The sequence below is a fragment of the Chrysochloris asiatica genome, unplaced genomic scaffold (assembly GCF_000296735.1).
Source record: "Chrysochloris asiatica unplaced genomic scaffold, ChrAsi1.0 scaffold00103, whole genome shotgun sequence".
Lineage (NCBI taxonomy): Eukaryota > Metazoa > Chordata > Mammalia > Afrosoricida > Chrysochloridae > Chrysochloris > Chrysochloris asiatica.
Window position 1 is genome coordinate 3,928,729 of NW_006408621.1, and position 20,039 is coordinate 3,948,767.

Consider the following 20,039-nt stretch of genomic DNA (forward strand, 5'->3'; position numbering starts at 1 on the left):
TCCTTAGAGGTCAAAATGGCCAAACTTCGTCTCTCATACTTTGGACATATTGTCAGGAGGGACCAGTCACTGGAGAAGGATATCATGTTTGGTCAGGTGGAGGGTCAGAGAAAAAGTGGAAAACCCCCAACAAGATGGATTAGCCAAGTGGCAGCATCGATGGACTCAAGTGTGGCAACAGTGGTGAGGTTGGCCCAGGATCTGACAGTGTTTCATTCTGCTGTGCATAAGGTTGCTATGGGTCTGTACCGACTCAATGGCACCTAACAACAACAACATGCGCCAGACTGCAAAGCCATTTGAACTGCAGGGTTGGTAGTTCAAAGTCACCAGCTGCTCCTCGGAAACCTTATGCAGGGTCACTATGTTGAATCGACTCAATGGTTCTTAACAACAACAACCAATTTCTTCAACTTGAAACTGATCAGACATGCAACCAAGATGCACGGATAATTACTGCTGATTGCAATGCAAAAGTTGAAAACAAAGAGGAAGAATCAGAACTTGGAAAATATAGCTTTGGTGATAGAAATTATGCTGGAGATTATATGAAAGAATTTTGCAAGTTGAATAACTTATTCATGGCAAATACCTTTTTCCAGCAACATAAAAGATGACTAAATACCTGAACCTCATCAGATGGAATGCACAGGAATCAAATTGACTGCATCTGTAGGAAGAGATGTTGATGGAAAAGCTCAGTATCATCAGCCAAAACAAGGTTATGGGCTGGTCAACTGTGGCACAGACCATCAATTGCTCATATGCAAGTTCAGGCTGAAGCTTAAGAAAATGAAAATAAATCCATGAGAGCTAAAATATGACCTTGAGTATATCACACTATGTATTAGACACTATTGACTGAAAACCAGAAGAGTTGTGGGGTGGCATGAAGAAAACCATCCATAAAGAAAGCAAAAGATCATTAAAAACAGAGGGAAAAAGAGAAAAGACCAAAATGGATGTCAGATGAGACTGAAGCTTGCTCTTGAGCATAGAGAAGCTAAAGCAAATGGAAGAAATGAGGAAGTTATAGCTGAACAGAAAAATTTAAAAGGCAGCTCTATAAAACAAAGTCAAATATTATAATGAAATGTGCAAAGACCTGGAGTTAGAAAACCAAAAGGGAAGAATATGCTCAATATCTCTCAGGCTAAAAGAATGGAAGAAAAAAAAAAATCAAGCCTTGGGTTGCAATATTGAAGGATTTTTGGGCAAAATAGAGACTTGGTGTGACACTGTGGGATAGTGCACTAGACCACAAGGTCAATTTAAACTGCAAGGTCAGTGGTTCAACCCACTAGCTGCTCCTTGGAAACCCTATACAGTGTTACTATAAGTTGGAACCAACTGCAAAGTACCTAACAACAAATGGGCAAAATAATGAATGAGGCTGGAAACATCAGAAGAAGATGGAAGGAATATACAATTGTACCCAAAAGAATTGGTCAATGTTCATTCATTTCAAGAGGTACCATATTATCAAGAACCGATGATGTTGAAATGAAAAAACAAGATTCCAGGAATTAACAGAATACAAACTGAAAATTTTCAACAGACTGATACAGCACTGGAGGTACTCATTCATCTATGTCAAAAAAATTGGAAGACAGTTATCTGACCAACACATTGGAAGAGATACATCTTTGTACCCATTCCAAAGAAAGGTGAACTAGTGGAAGGTGAAAATCAGAACAATATCATTAATATCACATGCAAGTAAACTTTTGCTGAATATAGTAAAGACTGATTGCAGCAGTACAATAGGGAGCTAGATTCAGGAGAGGACATGGAATGAGGGATATCATCGCTGATGTAAGGTGGATCTTGGCTGAAAGTAGAGAATGCCAGGAAGATGTTTACTTATACTTTATTGACTGTGTAAAAAAGATTTGACTGTGTAGACCATAAAAACTATGAATAGCATTGTGAAGAATGGGTATTACAGAATACTTAATTGTGCTCACGTGGAACCTGGACATAGACCAAGAGGCCACGTTGTTTGAACAGAACAAGGGGATATTGAATGGTTTAAAAGCAAGAAATATGTATGACAGGGTTGTATTTTTCACCAGACTTATTCAATCTATATGCTGACCAAGTAATCCGAAAAGTAAATTATATGAAGAACATAGCATCAGGATTGAAGGAAGACTCATTAACCACTTTTGATATGCATATGACACAGTCTTGTTTGCTAAAATTGAAGAGGCCTTAAAATACTTACTGATGAAGATCAAAGACTACAGCCTTCAATATGGATTGCACTTGACAAATAAAACAATAAATAACATCATGATAAATGGGGAAAAGACTGAAGTTATCAAAGACTTTAATTTACCTGAATCGACCATTAATGAAGGCTCATGGAAGCTGCTGTCAAGAAATAGCAATGTATTACATTACTCAAGTCTGCTGCAAAAGACCTCTTTAAAGTATATTGTTGTTGTTGTTAAAGTATATAAGAGCAAATATATCAGTCTGAAGATTGAATAGCTTCTGACTCAAGCCATGGTATTTTCACTAGCCTCATATGTGTGTGAAAGTTGGATAACAAATAAGGAAGACTGTAGAAGAACTGATGCATTAGAATTTTGAATATTCAAAGTACCATGGAGTGCCAGAAGAACAAACAAATCTGTCTTGGAAGACATATGGTCAAAATGTTCTTTCATTTTTCCAACTTTGGACGTATTATCAGGAGAGAACTGCCCCTGGAGAAGGACATCATGCTTGGAAAAGTGGAGGGTCAGCAAAAAAAAGGAAGACCCCAAGAAGATGGACGTGGACTCAAAAGTGACAATGTTTGTGAGGACGGTGCGGGACCTGGCAGTGTTGTGTTCTGTTGTGCATAGGGTAGCTTTGAGTCAGAACCGACTCCATGACACCTAAGCACCAACAGCATTCCTCAGCAAAATGCCAAGCATTTTCATATCCAATGGCAGTATTTGCCCAAGGTTTGAAGTACTTCTCTCTTAGAAAAAGCAAATGTAAAATTCTTCTTTAAGAGGTTTGAAGAGATCCAGATTTTCAAGAGAATCTTTAAAATAATCAGTATACTCCCTCACTGAATGATTTGATAGGGTTTACAGCAAAGGTATTGGAGGAGACAACATATACACAACCTTTATTAGCTTAGAAAGAAATACAATAGACAAGGATCTTGTGGGAATTCGAAGCTTATTTTTATGTGCAGTTTTATTGTTGTTTAGTGCCATTGAGTCAGTTCCGACTTACAACAAACCTGCGTAGTGTTGCCAAATACTGGCTGGTGGGTTTGAACCACCCACCTTGCTTTTAGCTGTCCAGTGTTATTCCTACATCACCACACCAGAACTTTTTATATGCAATTGTTGAAAATTGTTAAGTGTCGTTGAGTCAGTTACGACTCATAACATCTTTTTGTACAGGGTTTCTGAGGAGAGGAGTAGCTGGTGGGTTTGAACTGCTGACCTTGTGGTTCAAAGTCCAGTGCTGGTCCTACAGTACCACACCAGAAGTCCTTTCTTATTTGCAATAACTCTGAATTATGGAATCCAGGTCCAACACAGTTCTGTCTCAGGATTGCAGTCTTTCAAAAGAGGGGGTTGGAAATTTTTCTTATGTTTTAATTCCATTTCCCATGAACTTTTTGAAGCCCCCTCACATCTCACTTTATATTTTAAACCTGTACATATATATTTAAATTTATATATATTGTTGTTGTTTTTAGGTGCCATTGAGTCGGTACCAACCCATAGCGACCTTATGCACAGCAGAACAAAACACTGCCCAATCCTGGGCCAACCTCACTACTGTTGTCACGCTTGAGTCCATCGATGCTGCTACTTGGCCAATCCACCTCTCTGGGGGTCTTCCTCTTTTTCTCTGACCCTCCACCTTACCAAACATGATATCCTTCTATGTTGTTGTTGTTAAGTGCCGTCGAGTCGGTTCCGACCCATAGCGACCCTGTACAGGGTTTCCTTCTATAGATACACATAAATATACATATAGAGAGAGAGTCCTGGTGTGGCACTGTGTGTTAATGCACTAGACTACAAAGTTGTCTGAACTGCAATGTCAGTGGTTCAAGCTCACCAACCGCTCCTTGGAAACCCTATACAGGGTCGCTATGGGTAGGAACCGACTCCATGGCACTACATAACAACAACTATATATATATATAGTTGTTGTTGTTTAGTGCCATGGAATCGATTCCGACCCATAGCCACCCTATACAGGGTTTCCGAGGCTGTAAATCTTTATGGGAGCAGAAAGCCTCGTCTTTCTCCCGGGGAACCACTGGCAGTTTCGAACAGATGACCCTGAGGTTAGCAGCCCAATTTGTAACCACTATGCTACCAGAGCTCCTTACACACACACACACACACACACACACATATACAAATGTAAATTTAGAGTTAGATTTAAAATTTGTATATAGCAACTACATATCTCACTTTATAAATATTGCCCTTTCTAGAAAGATATTGTTGCTGTTGTTATTTGTGTTTGTTCCCACCCATAGCAACCCTGTATAGGGTTTCTGAGGAGCGACTGGTGAGTTTGAACTAGGACCTTGTGGTTCAAACCAACTTCCTGGTCTAGTGCTTATGTACAGTTTCTGTCACACTGTTGTCTCTTATTGTAAGCTAAAGAATACTTAAATGCATTAAGCAACCTAGTAGAATGCCTTTCAACCAGTTATGTAAATTCTCTGAATCTTTTACCATGATAAAATTTGCCTCAGGTGGTTGTGAGATTAAATGTGAGAATTGTCTGATCTGGCATGGTAACAACATGGTAAAAAGCACTTGGCAAAGCACTAACAACATCACAGGCATTGTTGTTATAACTATTATCACTGTTAATGAAAAGTTCACTTTTATATGTGAAGAGTTCACTCCTGATCTCCCAGGTGTTTCTGTCAGGTTTTAAGAAGGCAGTTCAGAAAATTTGTGGAAAAGGTCCATCAGGTTTTAATTCTGTTTTTCCACAAATTTTTTGAAGTCCTCTGAATTTGGGGCAAGTATGTTGTTTTGGTAGTGTAGTGGTTATGAATCGGGCTGCGAACCTTAAGGTCAGCAGTTCGAAACTACCAGCTGCTCCGCGGGAGAAAGATGAGGCTTTCTACTCCCGTAAAGATTTACACCCTCGGAAACCCTGTACAGGGTTGCTATGGATCGGAACCGACTCGACGGCACTTAACAACAACAACAACATGTTGTTTTGGAGGTCTGGTACACTAAACTTTGTAAAACAAGACAATCTTGTCACTGTCATGCATAATATCCAATTTTGTTATGTTTTAGCCAAGTACCGGTCAGTGGAATTACAGATACGGAGGAAGAACGAATTAAAGAAGCTGTTGCGTATATAGCCCAGAGGAATCTCCTTGCTAGTGAAGAAGGAATCATGACATCCAAACATTCGACCACGTCCAAACAGTCCATGGCATCCAAACAGTCTACATCCGCTCTCCAACAGGAGGAGACTTATGAGAAGAAATCAAGGAAAGTTGCAATTCGAGAAAAGGCAGAACGCCTGTCCCTGAGAAAAACAGTAAGAAACAAGTTAATATAACAAGATGGAAATGCGTGGGACAGATTGTGTGTATGCATGTGTAGAGATGAATGTATTTGTTTTAAGTTAAGCAATATGTGGGTTTTTTAGGGAAGCAAAACAGAAGCAAACAAGGAGAAAATGTATAGGTCAAAGATGAATTGTTTTTTTGTTTTGTTTGTTGTTTTTTTATCTCCACGGAGTATGATTTCAACAGCCTTGAGAAATTCACCTTAGGAAAGTAAAATATATTGCTCAAACTTAGAATCTTAAGAGTTAAATAATTATATCAGTTTTTAAAAGGGTGACTTCTTCCCACTGAATGCATTTTTTCTAAAATCAGGTTTTAAATGGAAAAATGGTTTGTACTTGTTATTGAAGCAGAAGACCTGAAACTACAAGTGGTTAAAGCCCTTTACAACTAACCCCAAATTGCCAATTTGGACCTACCCAGTGACTCTACAGAAGAAAAATCTGACAATCTGCTCTCATAAAGATCACAGTCAAGAAAATCTGATGGGGGCAATTCTGTTCCATCACATGGGGTTGTTATAAGTTGGAATTGATTCCATGACACCCAACAACAACATTTAAGTAGCATGGATTACTTTAATTTAGCAGTGTTGTGATCATTTTTTTTTTCCCCCAGTTAGAAGAAACCGAGGCATATCACAGAAAGTTGAATGAAGATAGTCTTCTTCATGCTCCAGAGTTCATCATTAAACCTCGTTCGCACACTGTGTGGGAGAAACAGAGTGTCAAATTGCACTGCTCTGTAGCAGGCTGGCCAGAACCTCGTGTCACATGGTATGTTAATCTCTATGAAACCTGCTCAGTGAATTGATTACATGAAGTCACATTTCCCTCTAGTGAAAACATACAGGGTTATCAATGTGCAGGAATCAAGGAGGGCGTATACAATTTTGAACAGATTTTTCAAAAGGATACCTGGGATGGATATTATATGCATGGGAAAAAAGAACAGTCTTGCAAACATTTTGATATGATCTAACACTATAATCCCATCATACTAATGGACCTTTATCTTATATAAAATTATAAAATTTAGTCAACGTATTTATAAGAAAATTATGTCTGGAATTGTGATGGGTCATAAAAATTAAATTAAAATATGCTTCCATTAATGAAATTTATAATTAGGTATTTTTTTGTTGAGAAGCAATGCTGCCTCTTAAAAAGTAACTAAAACCCAGAGGGCTCTCAACTCTCCTCCTTCCCCTGAGCCAAGGCCTCTGAGTGCTTTCAGTAGCCAAACAAAAGACACATAGCAAATGGGAGATACTACTCATATGAGACCTTAAGAAATTTTCTTTCCATAGTGACTAAAACCTGTTTTCTCCTTTTATCCTACTGCAATTGCCAATGATCGTGTGATTTCTAAACCTAGAATCTTCCTGTCACGTATCAGGAGTATCTACCACAGAAAGCACAAGTACAAGAATGATTAAACCAGTTCCAAAAGCACTTTGTCATTTTATTCTCTGACATAGGAATTTTGCATGCTGTTTTCGTATCCTTATGGGCAATGGCAAATGCACCCCATATTGAAGAATAAACACCATCTAAAGTTGCATTGTCATAGTCATCCACAGAGCATGTTCCTCCTCTTCCTCTTATTTCTGATGTTGGTCAGACATCTGGCTAGCACAAATAGAGGAAGATGACAAGAGAAACTCATTTAGCTATATGAGATCATTTTTAAAGAGCAGGTGCTGAGTTTAAAACATTCACCCATGATACCATCATCTTTTGATAACTCTGGATAGTGCAAACCATTAATACTTAGCTGAAACTGTAAGGTTGGAGGTTTGAGTCCAACCAGAGGTACCTGGCAACCTAATTCCAAAAATCAGTCATTGGAAACCCTATGGAGCACAGTTCTTCTCTGACACACATGAGGTTACCATGAGGTGGAATTGACAAGACAGCAACTGATTGTGATCACTTCTAATTGGTTGACTCCTGGTGTGGTGCTGCAGGATCAGCAATGGACTGCGAACCACAAGATTGGCAGTTCAAACCCACCAGCTGCTCCTCAGAAACTCTATACAGGGTTGCTAGGAATCAGACCAACTCAAAGGCACTTAACAAAAATAGCAACAATCTTACTGGCAATCTTTCTATGTTTAAAAAGTCTTTCTAGAATTCTTTGGTTTGAAAACCAGAGCCAGCCATGGATTATCGAGGAAAATAATTTATTGTTTTATAATATTCATAAATTATAATGTTATGAGAAATGTAGGAACATATTTCAATGAAAATTATGTTTTAAAAAGTCAATTTACAAGCCTTAAGCTATAAAAGAATACTTTAGTAAGATAAGAATCAATCTACCTTTGATAATTTTGCCCTACCCTTGTCTGGGATTATATCTACTCCTCATTTATTTACATGGTTGGATTCCAAAGACCTGGTCCATTGTGCAAAAATGGACATTATACAAAAATGGAGGCTGACAACATCAGACCACAAAACGAAGGGTGACCACATCATTACACCAGTTCATAACTGCCAAGTTGCATCATTATATAACTGCCAAACCATGGAGCATCATGGTCCAGTTCAGGTGACACGTAACCTGACCCACCATAGCCAGTATTACTCTTACCTCACATCATGGCACTCATTATTGCCATATTTTTAATGCCCAAAACAGTTGGATAGATTTTTCACTATTGTCGTAAACACAAAATATTGGACAATGAGATAGTTGGTCAGTGAGGAGTAGGTGTCTAGAGGATTGACCTCTGTTAAAGGGACATTTCCTCTTGAAAAATGGATTACTTGACAACTAAAAAAAAAAAAAAATTCCAAACTTTCTTACAGAACTCCCTGGAGAATAGTAAAAATTTAACTCCAACAAATATTTGGTCAGTAAAAATTTCCTCTTCTCTCATGCATTAAAATTAGTTAATAATAAATGAATAATTGATTTCTTAGTTGAGTACATAGTGTCCTGGCTTTCTTTTCCTCCTTTCTAAAATTGGAGTTTAAGATGACTTTCAAAAGGATACAAATAATCTTTGGAAAAAAATATTAATTTCTTAAGCATTTATTCTGTTAAATATATAGCAACTAGAATAAAATCCTGGCCGCATACTGTGTATAGGAATATCAGCTCAGAGTGAAATTATTTCAGAAAGGCAAAGCTCAACTTCAAAGACGAAACTTCTTATATTGTGTTTTGTTGGCCTGGAAAAGTCAACAAATATAAACAAACAAAAAAGACAAACTAACACACACATGAGGGATGGGCGAGATAATCAAATTGTCCATTGGGATCCCAGTTAAATGGGGTGGGGGTGGGGGAAGGCCATTTTCAGCTGAGAAATACAATTGCCCCTAAATCTCTCGTTGTGTGACTTTTACATATATTTTATTTGTAGAAGAATATAATTGTGTTTTTTACTTGCAAATCTCATTTCAAACAAAAGTAGGACAGAAAGACAGGGAGTCCTCATTAACTGTACCCGTCTATCTCTAGTTCTGCCTCACGGTAAAGTGCAGTCTTAGCCACTGCTGTTTTATCATCCCTGCAGGGTAAGTATTAAATCAAGAACCAGCGGACACCTGAGAACATAGTTTGCTGTTCTGAGAGAAGACTCCACCAATGCATCGCTTGTACTCAACCGTCTCGTTGAGGGTTTCTTTTGTTTTTGCTGACCCTCTGCTTTACCAATCATGATGTCTTTTCACCACTTTTCCCTTCTAAGGAGCATTCTAGTTGTATTTCTTTGAAGACTAATTTATTTGTTCTTGCTGAATTGTTTTGTTATTGAGTGCCGTCAGTCTATTTGACTCATAGCAACCCTGTATAGAGTTTCATGAAGCAGCTGGTAAATTAAAGGAACCCATTTGTAATGATGCTTCCTGCAGCCATGTCACCTTCATCTCCAGCAGTGAAGTCCTTAATCAAATCTTTCAAAGACACTTGTGCCTGAGCAATGGGTCTCCCCTCAGATTCTTTCCAAAGAGGAGTTGATTCCAAGTTTCCACTAAGCCTCTTAGGTCATCGCAGTCCCAGAGGTCTAACAACTGATATGAACACACACAGCAGCTGCTACTCAGCCAATCCCAGTTTCCTGACCATTGAAACAAATGCGAATAGACTGACAGCCCTAAGTAGCTCCAGCACACATCACTCATCAGTGCCAGGTGTAGAGACAGCTGAGGGGCACAGTTGTCCCTAGGCCTTTTGGAGAACAGAAGGAAGCCTGTTTGAGGGTTGGGATCATTAGTTGCAGAGAATGCTACCGTAACTCCACAGTGCAGCTAGCCATCCTGAAGGCCTTTGTCAGCATTTAAAAAGAAAAAAACAAATTTTTAAAAAAAGGCTGCTTTCAAGTTGATTCCAACTCATGGCATAAAGCTGTGAACCATAGGATTTGAATGGCTAATTTTTTGGAAGTAGATTGCCAGGCATTTCTTCCGAGGTGCCTCTGGGTAGATTCAAACTTCCAACCTTTTGGTTAGCAGCCAAGCATGTTAACCATTTGTATCACCTAGAGACTCCTTGGTTAACATAGAATGGAAAATTTGTATGTAGTAAAGAAACAAGATTATTTTTTTAACTTAATAGGCTTGTTGTTGTTAAGTGCCTTCTAGTCAATTCCGACTCATTGTGACCCTGTATAGGGTTGCCAAGGCTTTAAATCTTTGCATGAGCAGAAATTCTTTGTCTTATTCCTAGGAGCTACTAGTGGGCTTGAACCACTGACCTTGTGGTTAGCCATCCCATTGGTGCTTATCCTAAGAGCTACAGCGCTCCCATTGAGTAGGCTATATCTATATAATAACTTATATAATAGGTTATACTTTGGTTTTTGTTTTGTTTCAATTTTTATTGTGCATCGAGTGATGGTTTACATGGGAGAACATCAGCTTTACATTCATCTTATTGTATTTCATTTCATTACAATGATTATAATCTCCTCCATGCATCATCATTCAACAGCATTTGCTTCCATTCCCTCTGTTTTCTTTTATGGTTTTTTTTTATGTATACTGAAACACTCAGGAATATATAACCATTCAAAAAAACAAAGGGTACACCCTGCAAGCCTGCCCCGCCCCGCCCGCTCCCCCCCCTCGCTGTCAACACTTAGCCCTCTTCCTCCCTGAGTCCATAGTCCCCAGCCACTCCATCTCTCCATGTCATAGTCTCTGTCTCCATCTCTGATGTCACTGCTTCTCTTGATAGGGTTCTGCACTCCACTTTTCTCCCTGATGGTCCCAGGGTCCTCTGCTCCTGGACTGCAAGATCAACCACTCCCCTCCTTTAGTTACAAAATGTCTACCTTTACATTTGCAACATTCACAATCAGTCCTAATAGTAATTATTCACTATTAAACACAAGAGTCTTATCTGGGGATCTTATCCCCAACTAAAACATCCCCAGATAAGACTCTTGTGTTCAATAGTGAATAATTACTATTTCCTTTCACCAGCCCTGTCCAGACAGGTTGGAAACCACTCAATGAGGATTCTACCTTCCCCCGCACACTCTGAAACTTGGCTCCCTATTGAAAGCTTGTAAGCCAGTCACTTCATGCCTTTGTAGTTCCCCCATTTTGGGTAACCAATATCTAAGTTGCCAATCCCTGTCAACCCTGTGTACCAAGGGGTTGGGAATGACCCTTGCTGTAAAGATTCATTCCCTATTTTGAGCTACTACATCCATAAGTATAGGTCAAGTTCATCACATTGTAGCAGATTACTCTTTTTTCCTCTTCTTTCTTCCGCTAATCTAGTTCTGATCATCCAGCCATTGAAACTAGGTCAAATGGGTACTATCTGCAAGTATGGGTGTTCTTGTGCATCTCCCCTCACTTCATATCAGCTGGATGCTTCTCTCTCTGCTCTAGTCCTCTGTGGCCATGTCCCTATCCCTGGGCCCAGGAGTTCCCAGGTCTTGTCATACTGCTGGCCAGCCAGGTCTCAATCCAGGTTGACTGGAGTCTATTAAACATGGTCAGACTTAGCTCACATCATTGCTACTTTGATTTTTAAATGGAGAAAAATACTTGATGTCTGTATTTGTGTTATGTGCATAATAAAACTCTGAAAGGATGCATAAGAATCTAAGAAGAACAGTTAGTTATGAGAAGGGTTGGATAGAAGGGAGTGAATTGCAAAGTGATATTTTTTAAATTGTATGAAACGGGACAAGAGTAAGCCTCTTTTTAAAAGAAGCAGAGAATTACACTAATTTTTTTTACACTTTCTGAAAGAGCCAGATTTAATTGTATTTCCCTTTTGAAACCTAGATAAAAAAAAAATTTTTTGTAGGTTTTTATTGTGCACTGAGTGATAGTTTACATGGGAGAACATCAGCTTTATACCATCATTTCATTGCAGTGATTACTACCTCATCCATGCATCATCATTCAATAGTATTTGCTTCCATTACCTGTTTTGATTTGTTGGGGGGGGGGGGTGTACACAGAAACACGCAGGCATATATAATAATTTAAACCACAAAAGTGCATATTCTTCAAGCCAGCCTCCTGCCCACCAACACCCAATCCCTCTCTTTCCATGAATCTAGAGTCTTCAACTGCTCTCTCTCTCTCCATGTCCTCATCTCTGCCTCCATCTCTGGTGTTGCTGTTTTTCTGGATAGGGTCCCACTTTCTGCTTGTGCTCTTCTCTCTTGATGGTCCTAGGGTCCTCTGTGAAATCTAGATAAATTTTGACATGCATTATTTATTGATAGAAAAGAAAGTCAAGTCTTTTTCACTGCTAAAGAGCTTTCACTGTTAACTGTGCATTATCCAAATCATCCCAATGCCCATTGACATTTGTCTGGGTAATAAAGGATATGTTTTATACATACATGTACCACTGGATATCCTTCATAGACCACATGAGAATGATAAGGAAAATAGTGTACAGCTATGTATTCAAAAGGATTTAAGAAACCTTTTGACAAATGATTCCAGACTGTAGGTTACTCTCCAAAATTAGCAAATAACTGGTGGTTTGGAACTTCACTTTCCAGAAATAACAAGCTGTGAAGTATATAGAGAGACCTCGCCCAAAATACTGCTTTTCTTCACTAACTTAATACTGAAGACAGCTCATTGAAAGTGAACACCAAAACTGAAGATCGCATTAGATAAAATCCCTTGAAGAATATAACTGAATTGTTTTCTGACTTAACCCTTGTCCACTGCTGTAAAATAGGAGCTCCACAGCAAAGACTAGCAGCACTTGAATGAAGCTATTGTCTACTGTGTGTATGTGCATTTTAAAAACTGATTCAATTTACAAGCTGGTCACATTAGAACAGCCATTTAGTTGGGGAAAAGGAATTAAGGAGCTAACTTGTGGAGTACTGGAAAACAAGAAGGGTAAAATGACGCCAGGAGCTACAAAATCCTGTTTTAGCTCCGGCTTTATATCTCTCAGAACATATTCTCGAACTCACGCTTTCTGTCTTTCTCCTCTCCTTGTCCACCATTTCCCTTCCCCACACCACCTTACAATCAGTTCCTAAGTCTGGGAAAATCAAATGCAGCTAAATAGAGAATACGTGGGCAGTAGTACCCTGATGGAAGTGATGATTGCAAAAATCGTCGATGTTTAAGTTGAGATCTCAGGCTTGACCCTTCAGAATCACTGAGAATGTTATGCAATGATTTTGAAGGTTTGTAATAGAAATAAATTATAGTGAAGTTTTATGAATTATTTTAATGGGGTACTGGTGAGGCACTGTAGGATCAACACTGGACTACAAATCACAGGGTCAGCAGTTCAAACTCAGTAGCCACTCTCCAGACACCCTATACAAGGTCACTATGAGTGGGAACCAACTTGGCGACAAACAACAGCAACTCTGGCATTTGTCAGGAGTGAGACTGCCTGACCTTGCCAAACTGCCACAGCCTTTCCTCATGCAGTGGCTGGTGGGTTTGAACTGTCAACTTTTCAGTTAGCAGTTGAGTGTGTGCCACCAGGGCTCCTTATATAAAAAACACCTCAATATAATGATCTTTCAATATAATGCACTGTCTTTAACAACTTGCAAGAATGTTAGTAGGAAAAATATTTTGCCATTATCCTATAGATGATAAACATTAAGAAAACCTCACACAAAGCCTTCGGCTCTGTCATCTTAACAGTGGTCAATTTTATTTATTTTTTTTAGTTTATTTATTGAAGTATAATATACATGCCAAACATGCTTGTTATATATATATATATATTCAACTTTGATGCATTTCTATAGAATGCAGTTGTGACCCATGTAACTAGAGCCCTAATTGAGAGACAAAACATCATGAGAACCCCAGAAGTCTCCTTTGAGCAACCTCTTCCCAAGAGAAATCACTATCCTGACTTCCAGCTGCATTAATTAATTTATATAAGTGCAATCATTACACCGTGTACTCTCTTGTGTCTGACTTTTTCACTCAACATTATGTACATGAGATATATACATATTGTTGGGAAGGGTCAGCTGTTTTAAACGGAATTTCTATGGTGGAGTAGAAAGTATCTTCATCAAGATGCTTTAGTTTATTTACATATATATAGTACATTATTTGGAGTCCGGGTGTGGCGCTGTGAGTTAATACAACAGACTGCAAAGACTTTTGAACTGCAGGATCGACAGTTCAAGCTCACCAGTTGCTCCTTGAAAACCCTATACAGGATCGCTATGGGTCGGAACCGACTCGATGGCATTTAACAACAAGTTCGTTATTTGGAATCCTGGTGTGGCACTGTAGGATAAACACTGCAGTGCTAACAACAGTTCAAAGCCACCAGCTGCTCCTTGAAAGTCCTATACAGGGTCGCTATGAGTTGGAACCAACTCAATGACACTTAACAAAAGCAGTATATGATTTAACTTGCTGTAGATTTCTATTTGTTGAAGAGATGCTGCTGCTAACTTCAATGACTGGTTTACAGGTTTTCCTGGGAGAACAAGAATTCTCTGTTGTGTGATTAATCATAAGACTATTTACACTTCAGCTTACTTCATTTTGTTTCTTTTGTCTTATAGGTATAAAAACCAGGTTCCCATAAATGTCCACACAAATCCTGGAAAGTATATTATTGAAAGTCGATATGGAATGCACACTCTGGAGATTAATGCGTAAGAGAATATCAGTGTCCATGTGTATTGCCTGGTAGTGACTTAGAGATGGGTCACATGGCTCCGGTTAACCCAGCAGCCTCCTCCTCTTCATTCTAGTACAGTGTGATCTTCGTGTGATGTGAAGAGCATTCACTTAGCAATAATGTCAACAACCAATCCTCACCAGGCCCACAATACCTCACAAATCATTTTATACTAGAACTAAGTCAAAGACGATGGCAAAAAATTCATCTGCATCTTTTTCTTTGTTGTTTTCTATATTGAAGAGTTTTTCTCACACACTAATAAGAGGAGGTTGACAATTACGGTGTTGGCAAAGAATATTGAAAGAACCATGGACTGCCAGAAGAACAAGCAAATACGTCTTGGAAGAAATACATCTAGAATGCTCCTTAGAAGAGAGAATGACAAGACTTCATCTCTCATACTCTGAATATATTGTCAGGAGGGAACAGTCCCTGCAGAAGTGGAAAAGTGGAGAGTCAACAAAAAAGAGGGAAACCACCAATGTGATGGATTGATACAGTGGCAGTAGCAATGGGTTCAACTGTTAGAATTGCGAAGATGATGCAAGATCGGACAGTGTTTCATTCTGTTGTGTATAGTGTTGCTATGAATCAAAACCAATTCAATGGCACCTAACAACAGCAATAAATTTACAAAATAAGTTGTTGTGTAAATAGGCATTTATATTCAGTTTTTTTTAGAGTTTCAAGTCAACATGATCATCATCATACTCTTGCATGATGATATATGCATTAATGGATAAATTAAAGCCATAGAGATTTGGGTGAAGTCCATTGGAAGTAAACTGGAATTGGGGTTATCATTCTTACATTATGTTAACCAGGAATGCTGGGAAACTGACCATGTGCACTATTAATTTGTACATGTACAACAGGATCAAAACATTGAATTATTTTAGGGTAAAGCAATTTCCAAGTTTTCAAAGTGCTGTCTCCTAAAATAATTTTGAAATCTAAGCCTTGTTATGTGGATGAAAAAGTCAAACAAGCTCCCACCATTTCAGTTCAGATACAATCATGAAATGAAGATGTCAACATAGAATTTACATAATTATAATCTCAAGAGAGTTATATCCTTCTCAGATCAGAGGAATTGACACAAGTGACACGGCTTCAAACAAAACCCTGGGATCTTGTGATGTTCAGCAAGTACTGGCCTGACTGAGTCACATCAGTACCTGCTGTTTGGTGGTTCTACAGAGACACTGAGACATGTGGCTGCTTTCATAATTAAATAGTTATGAAAGAGGCAACTAACTGGGATTCTATTGATGTCCATAATATTTCAACAAGGAATAAGTTTATACTAAGGACAATAAGCCCCAAGGAATGATGGAGGACAAAGGAACCAGTGGTGACAAGAGCCTTCTTTGAAATCTTAGACTATTCATCTTTCAGTGAGATCATGTTCTCCCATGTCCTGTTATTGTAGACATTCTGATTCCTGTATTATAACTTAGAAGCACTTCCAAATGATACTTCTTGTATTATCCTATGGACTGAAATGCCAAATGTGGTCTGAACCTTAGTAGAATTTAGGTCTAAATAGCTTAGTTATACTTTGAGTCTAGAGCAAAATACAAGACCAACCTGGATCTGGCTTGTGGTTCAGGAGATTGTGGACAGACTTCCAGGAAAGACTGCTTCATTCCCATCTCTTTGAAAACTTTGAAAGTTTGACATGGATTATGATTTCAAAATTTGTAGTGGATTTTTCTTTACCCTAAAATAACCAATGCTTGGACCTGTCACACATGCACAAATTAATAGTTGCATTGATTCCCCAAAATGAAATTTATTTCTAAGGTTAGAACAGCTAGAAGGGCACACTCTCCAGTGTGTCTCCAGGTAGTTAACTGCTATAAAGGTAAATGGTTGGGCATTTTCGGCTCCGAATACAACTTAGTTTTAGGTGCTATTGAGTCGGTTATGACTGGTGTGGTGCTGTAGGTTAATGTGCCAGACTACAAAGCCGTTTGAACTGCAAGGTTGGCGGTTCAAGTTCACCAGCTGCTCCTTGGAAACCCTGTACAGGGTTGCTATGGGTTGGAGTCGACTCAACAGCACTTTAACAACAACATATGTACAACAGAACAAAACACTGTCGGGTCTTGCACCATCCTCACGATTGTTCCTATGTTGGAGCCCATTGTTGAAGCCACTTTGTCTATCCATTCCATTGAGGGTCTTCCTCTTTTTTGCTGACCCTCTACTTTAACAAGCATCATGTCCTTTTCCAAGAATTAGTCTCTTCTCAAGTCCAAAATACATGAGACAAAGTTTCTCCATCCTTACTTCTAAGGAGCATTCTGGCTCTACTTGTTCCAAGACAGATTTGTTCATTCTTCTGGCAGTCCATGGTATATTTAATATTCGTCACCAACACCATAATTCAAAGGCATCGATTTTTCTTTGTTCTAATTATTCATTGTCCAGCTTTCACATGCATATGAGCTGATTGAAAATACCATGACTTGGGTCAGGATCACCTTAATCTCAAAGTGACATCTTTGCTTTCTAACACTTTAAAGGGGTCTTCTGCAGATTTGCTCAATGCAATATGTCATTCAATTTCTTCACTGCTCCTTTCATGGGCATTGATTGTACATACCAGTAAAATGAAACCTTGGCAATGCCAATCTTTTGTTTATTGTGATATTACCTATTGGTCCAGTTGTGAGGAGTTTTGTTTTCTTTATGTTGAGGTGTAATCTGTATTGAAGGCTATAGTCTGATCTTCATCAGTAAGTGCTTCAAGTCCTCTTCATACTAAATACCATAGTTAATTCTGTAATTTATATGCTTAGTAGTTTGTTGACTTTTTATTATTATTATTTACATTGTAACTGAACCCTGGTGAAGGTCACAGTGCTCTGTGAGTATCTCCTCCCAGTCTGTACTGCCAGAATGAAAATGCAACAGATCATGTGGACTATATAAAATCCTATAATTAGCTTTAGCAGACACAGCAGCTTTGTCAAGAGTCCCAAAGAACTATTGGTTTGCATGTACCAGTAGTGGTTTGCATGTACCATATTAGCAAAGCATCCTTTGATGTTACTGCTGTTAATTAAGTGGAGTCTCACTATGATGACATTCATGTTTATAATGTTTTTTCAGATGTGATTTTGAGGACACAGCTCAGTACCGGGCCTCTGCAATGAACGTTAAAGGAGAACTTTCAGCCTATGCTTCCGTCGTGGTAAAGAGTAGGTTTGCTGGATTTGTTTTATTCACAGTACATTTTCAAAAAATGTCTTCCCAATGCCAAAAAAAAAAACTAAGAAATCATGAAACTGTTCATATGCATCTCTGGGTTTTTTTTTTTTTTAGGATATAAAGGAGAGTTTGATGAGACTTGCTTCCATGCTGGGTCTTCCACCCTGCCCCTCAGCTGTAAGTTTAAAAATATGTTTACTAAATTTTCTCTATTTAAAATACTGCAGAATAAGTTATTATATAGTGCTTAATACAGAAACTTAAATCTTGCATAAAACTCTTAAGAAGAAAAGATCCACGTAAATCTTCATGACCTTAGATTAGGCAATTGTTTCTAGTTTTTTAAATTGTGTTTTTGGTAAAAGTTTACACAGCAAATTAGGTTCTCATTTACCAATTTGTATACATATTTTTCACTGACATTGGTCACATTTTCCTCAATGTGTCAGCATTCTCCTTATTTCTATTTTGGTTGTTAGCAATAGTTTCTTAGATATGATACAAAATCATAAGCAACAAAAGCACAGACAAATTGAACGTCAAATAAGACAATCCCACAATGCCCCGGAGACAACAAACGCTTTTAGTTCACACAAAGAAACAAAAGCAAATGGTTCAAGCAAATGTTCAAGATGCAGAGACAGAAAATATTCCTGAGGAAAAAAGGTAATGAAAATAACTGAAAAAGAATTTAAAAGAATGACATTTTGGTACCTTCAATGTATAGACAGAAAGATTGAATAAAGCAAGGAGAACACAGAAAAAACTTTAGAAGAATTCAGAGAAACACTACAAGAACAGACAAAATAAATGCAAATTTTGAAACAATACAAGCCTTACAATTAGAAATCCAGATTAATACTAAGATTTTAGAAATGGACAATACATTGAAAGGTCAACGGAGAAGATTCAAAACAATGGAAGCCTGAATTAGTAAACTTGAAGATAAATCTCTCAATATTAGTATGCTTGAAGAACAATCTGAAAAAAGAATGAAAAAAATCTGAAGAAAGCCAAAGAGTTATGTGGAACACCATGAAGAGGAACAACTTATGGGTGACTGGAATTTCAGAACAGGAAGAGACAATAGAAAGTACAGAGTAAACTATTGAAGAGTTGTTGGAAGAAAACTTCCCTAACATCATGAAAGATGAGAAGATAAGCATACAAGAAGCTGAATGAACTCCAAACAGGATAGACTCCAAAAGAATATCACCAGGGCATATCCTAATCAAACATTCCAAAATCAAAGACAAGGAAAGAATCCTGAGGAACAGCTCAGGAAAAATGAAAAGTTACCTACAAAGGAGAACCAGTAAGATTAAGCTCGGATTTCTCATCAGAAACCATGCAGGCAAGAAGGTAGTGGGATGACATATACAAAACTCTGAAAGAAAAAAAATTGCCAACCAATAATCATGTACCCAGCAAAGCTGTCCCTCAAATAGGACAGCAAAATTAGGACATTTACTGATAAACAGAAATTAAGAGACTGTGTAATAACCAGACCAACTTGACACAAAAAATGCTAATGGGTATTCTTTGGGCTGAGAACCAACAACTGCAGACAACAGCCTGAGATTACCATACATGACAACATCATCAAGAGCTCAATCCAGATATAGAAGTATTTAAAGTAAAACAAACCTGTTGTTGTTTTGTTTGTTAAGTGCTGTAGAGTCGGCTCCGACTCATATCTAAGGAACCAGAGATATCACTGTATAATGAGGTCAACTACAAAGGAAAAAGAGGGAATACTGTCTATACAGAACTTCCAAACGACAAGGAAGTCAAGTAGACTTCAAGATAAAGCAGACTATTTTAAGCATGGAAAAAATTAATGAATTATAGGATAACCTCAAAGAAAATTAATGCACCTGCACATCAAAATAAAAAAGAAGACAATTAGAAATACTTAGAAACATTAACACAACAGAAATGAAAATGACAAGAAAACCCACAAACAAAATGAACTCAGCGGAGTCTTCAAATCAAGTATCAATGCTATCCACTCTGTGCATAAGGTAGATAGGGACGGGAAACTTAGACATTGGCTATCTAAAATGAGGGGACAATAAAGGCACGAAGTGACTGGCTTACAAGGTTTCAAGAGGGAGCTTAG

At 38.2% G+C, this 20,039-nt stretch overlaps 1 protein-coding gene across 1 annotated transcript in view; it reads left to right on the forward strand.

Moving 5' to 3' along the window:
• MYOM1 (myomesin 1) overlaps positions 1-20,039 on the forward strand; it is a 161,101-nt gene that overhangs the window by 4,490 nt on the left and 136,572 nt on the right. The window contains exons 2-6 of the mRNA XM_006867294.1: positions 5,295-5,544; positions 6,194-6,351; positions 14,577-14,669; positions 17,819-17,907; positions 18,032-18,094. Of these exons, the coding sequence (XP_006867356.1) occupies positions 5,295-5,544; positions 6,194-6,351; positions 14,577-14,669; positions 17,819-17,907; positions 18,032-18,094 (653 nt within the window). The remainder of the gene's footprint in view (positions 1-5,294; positions 5,545-6,193; positions 6,352-14,576; positions 14,670-17,818; positions 17,908-18,031; positions 18,095-20,039) is intronic.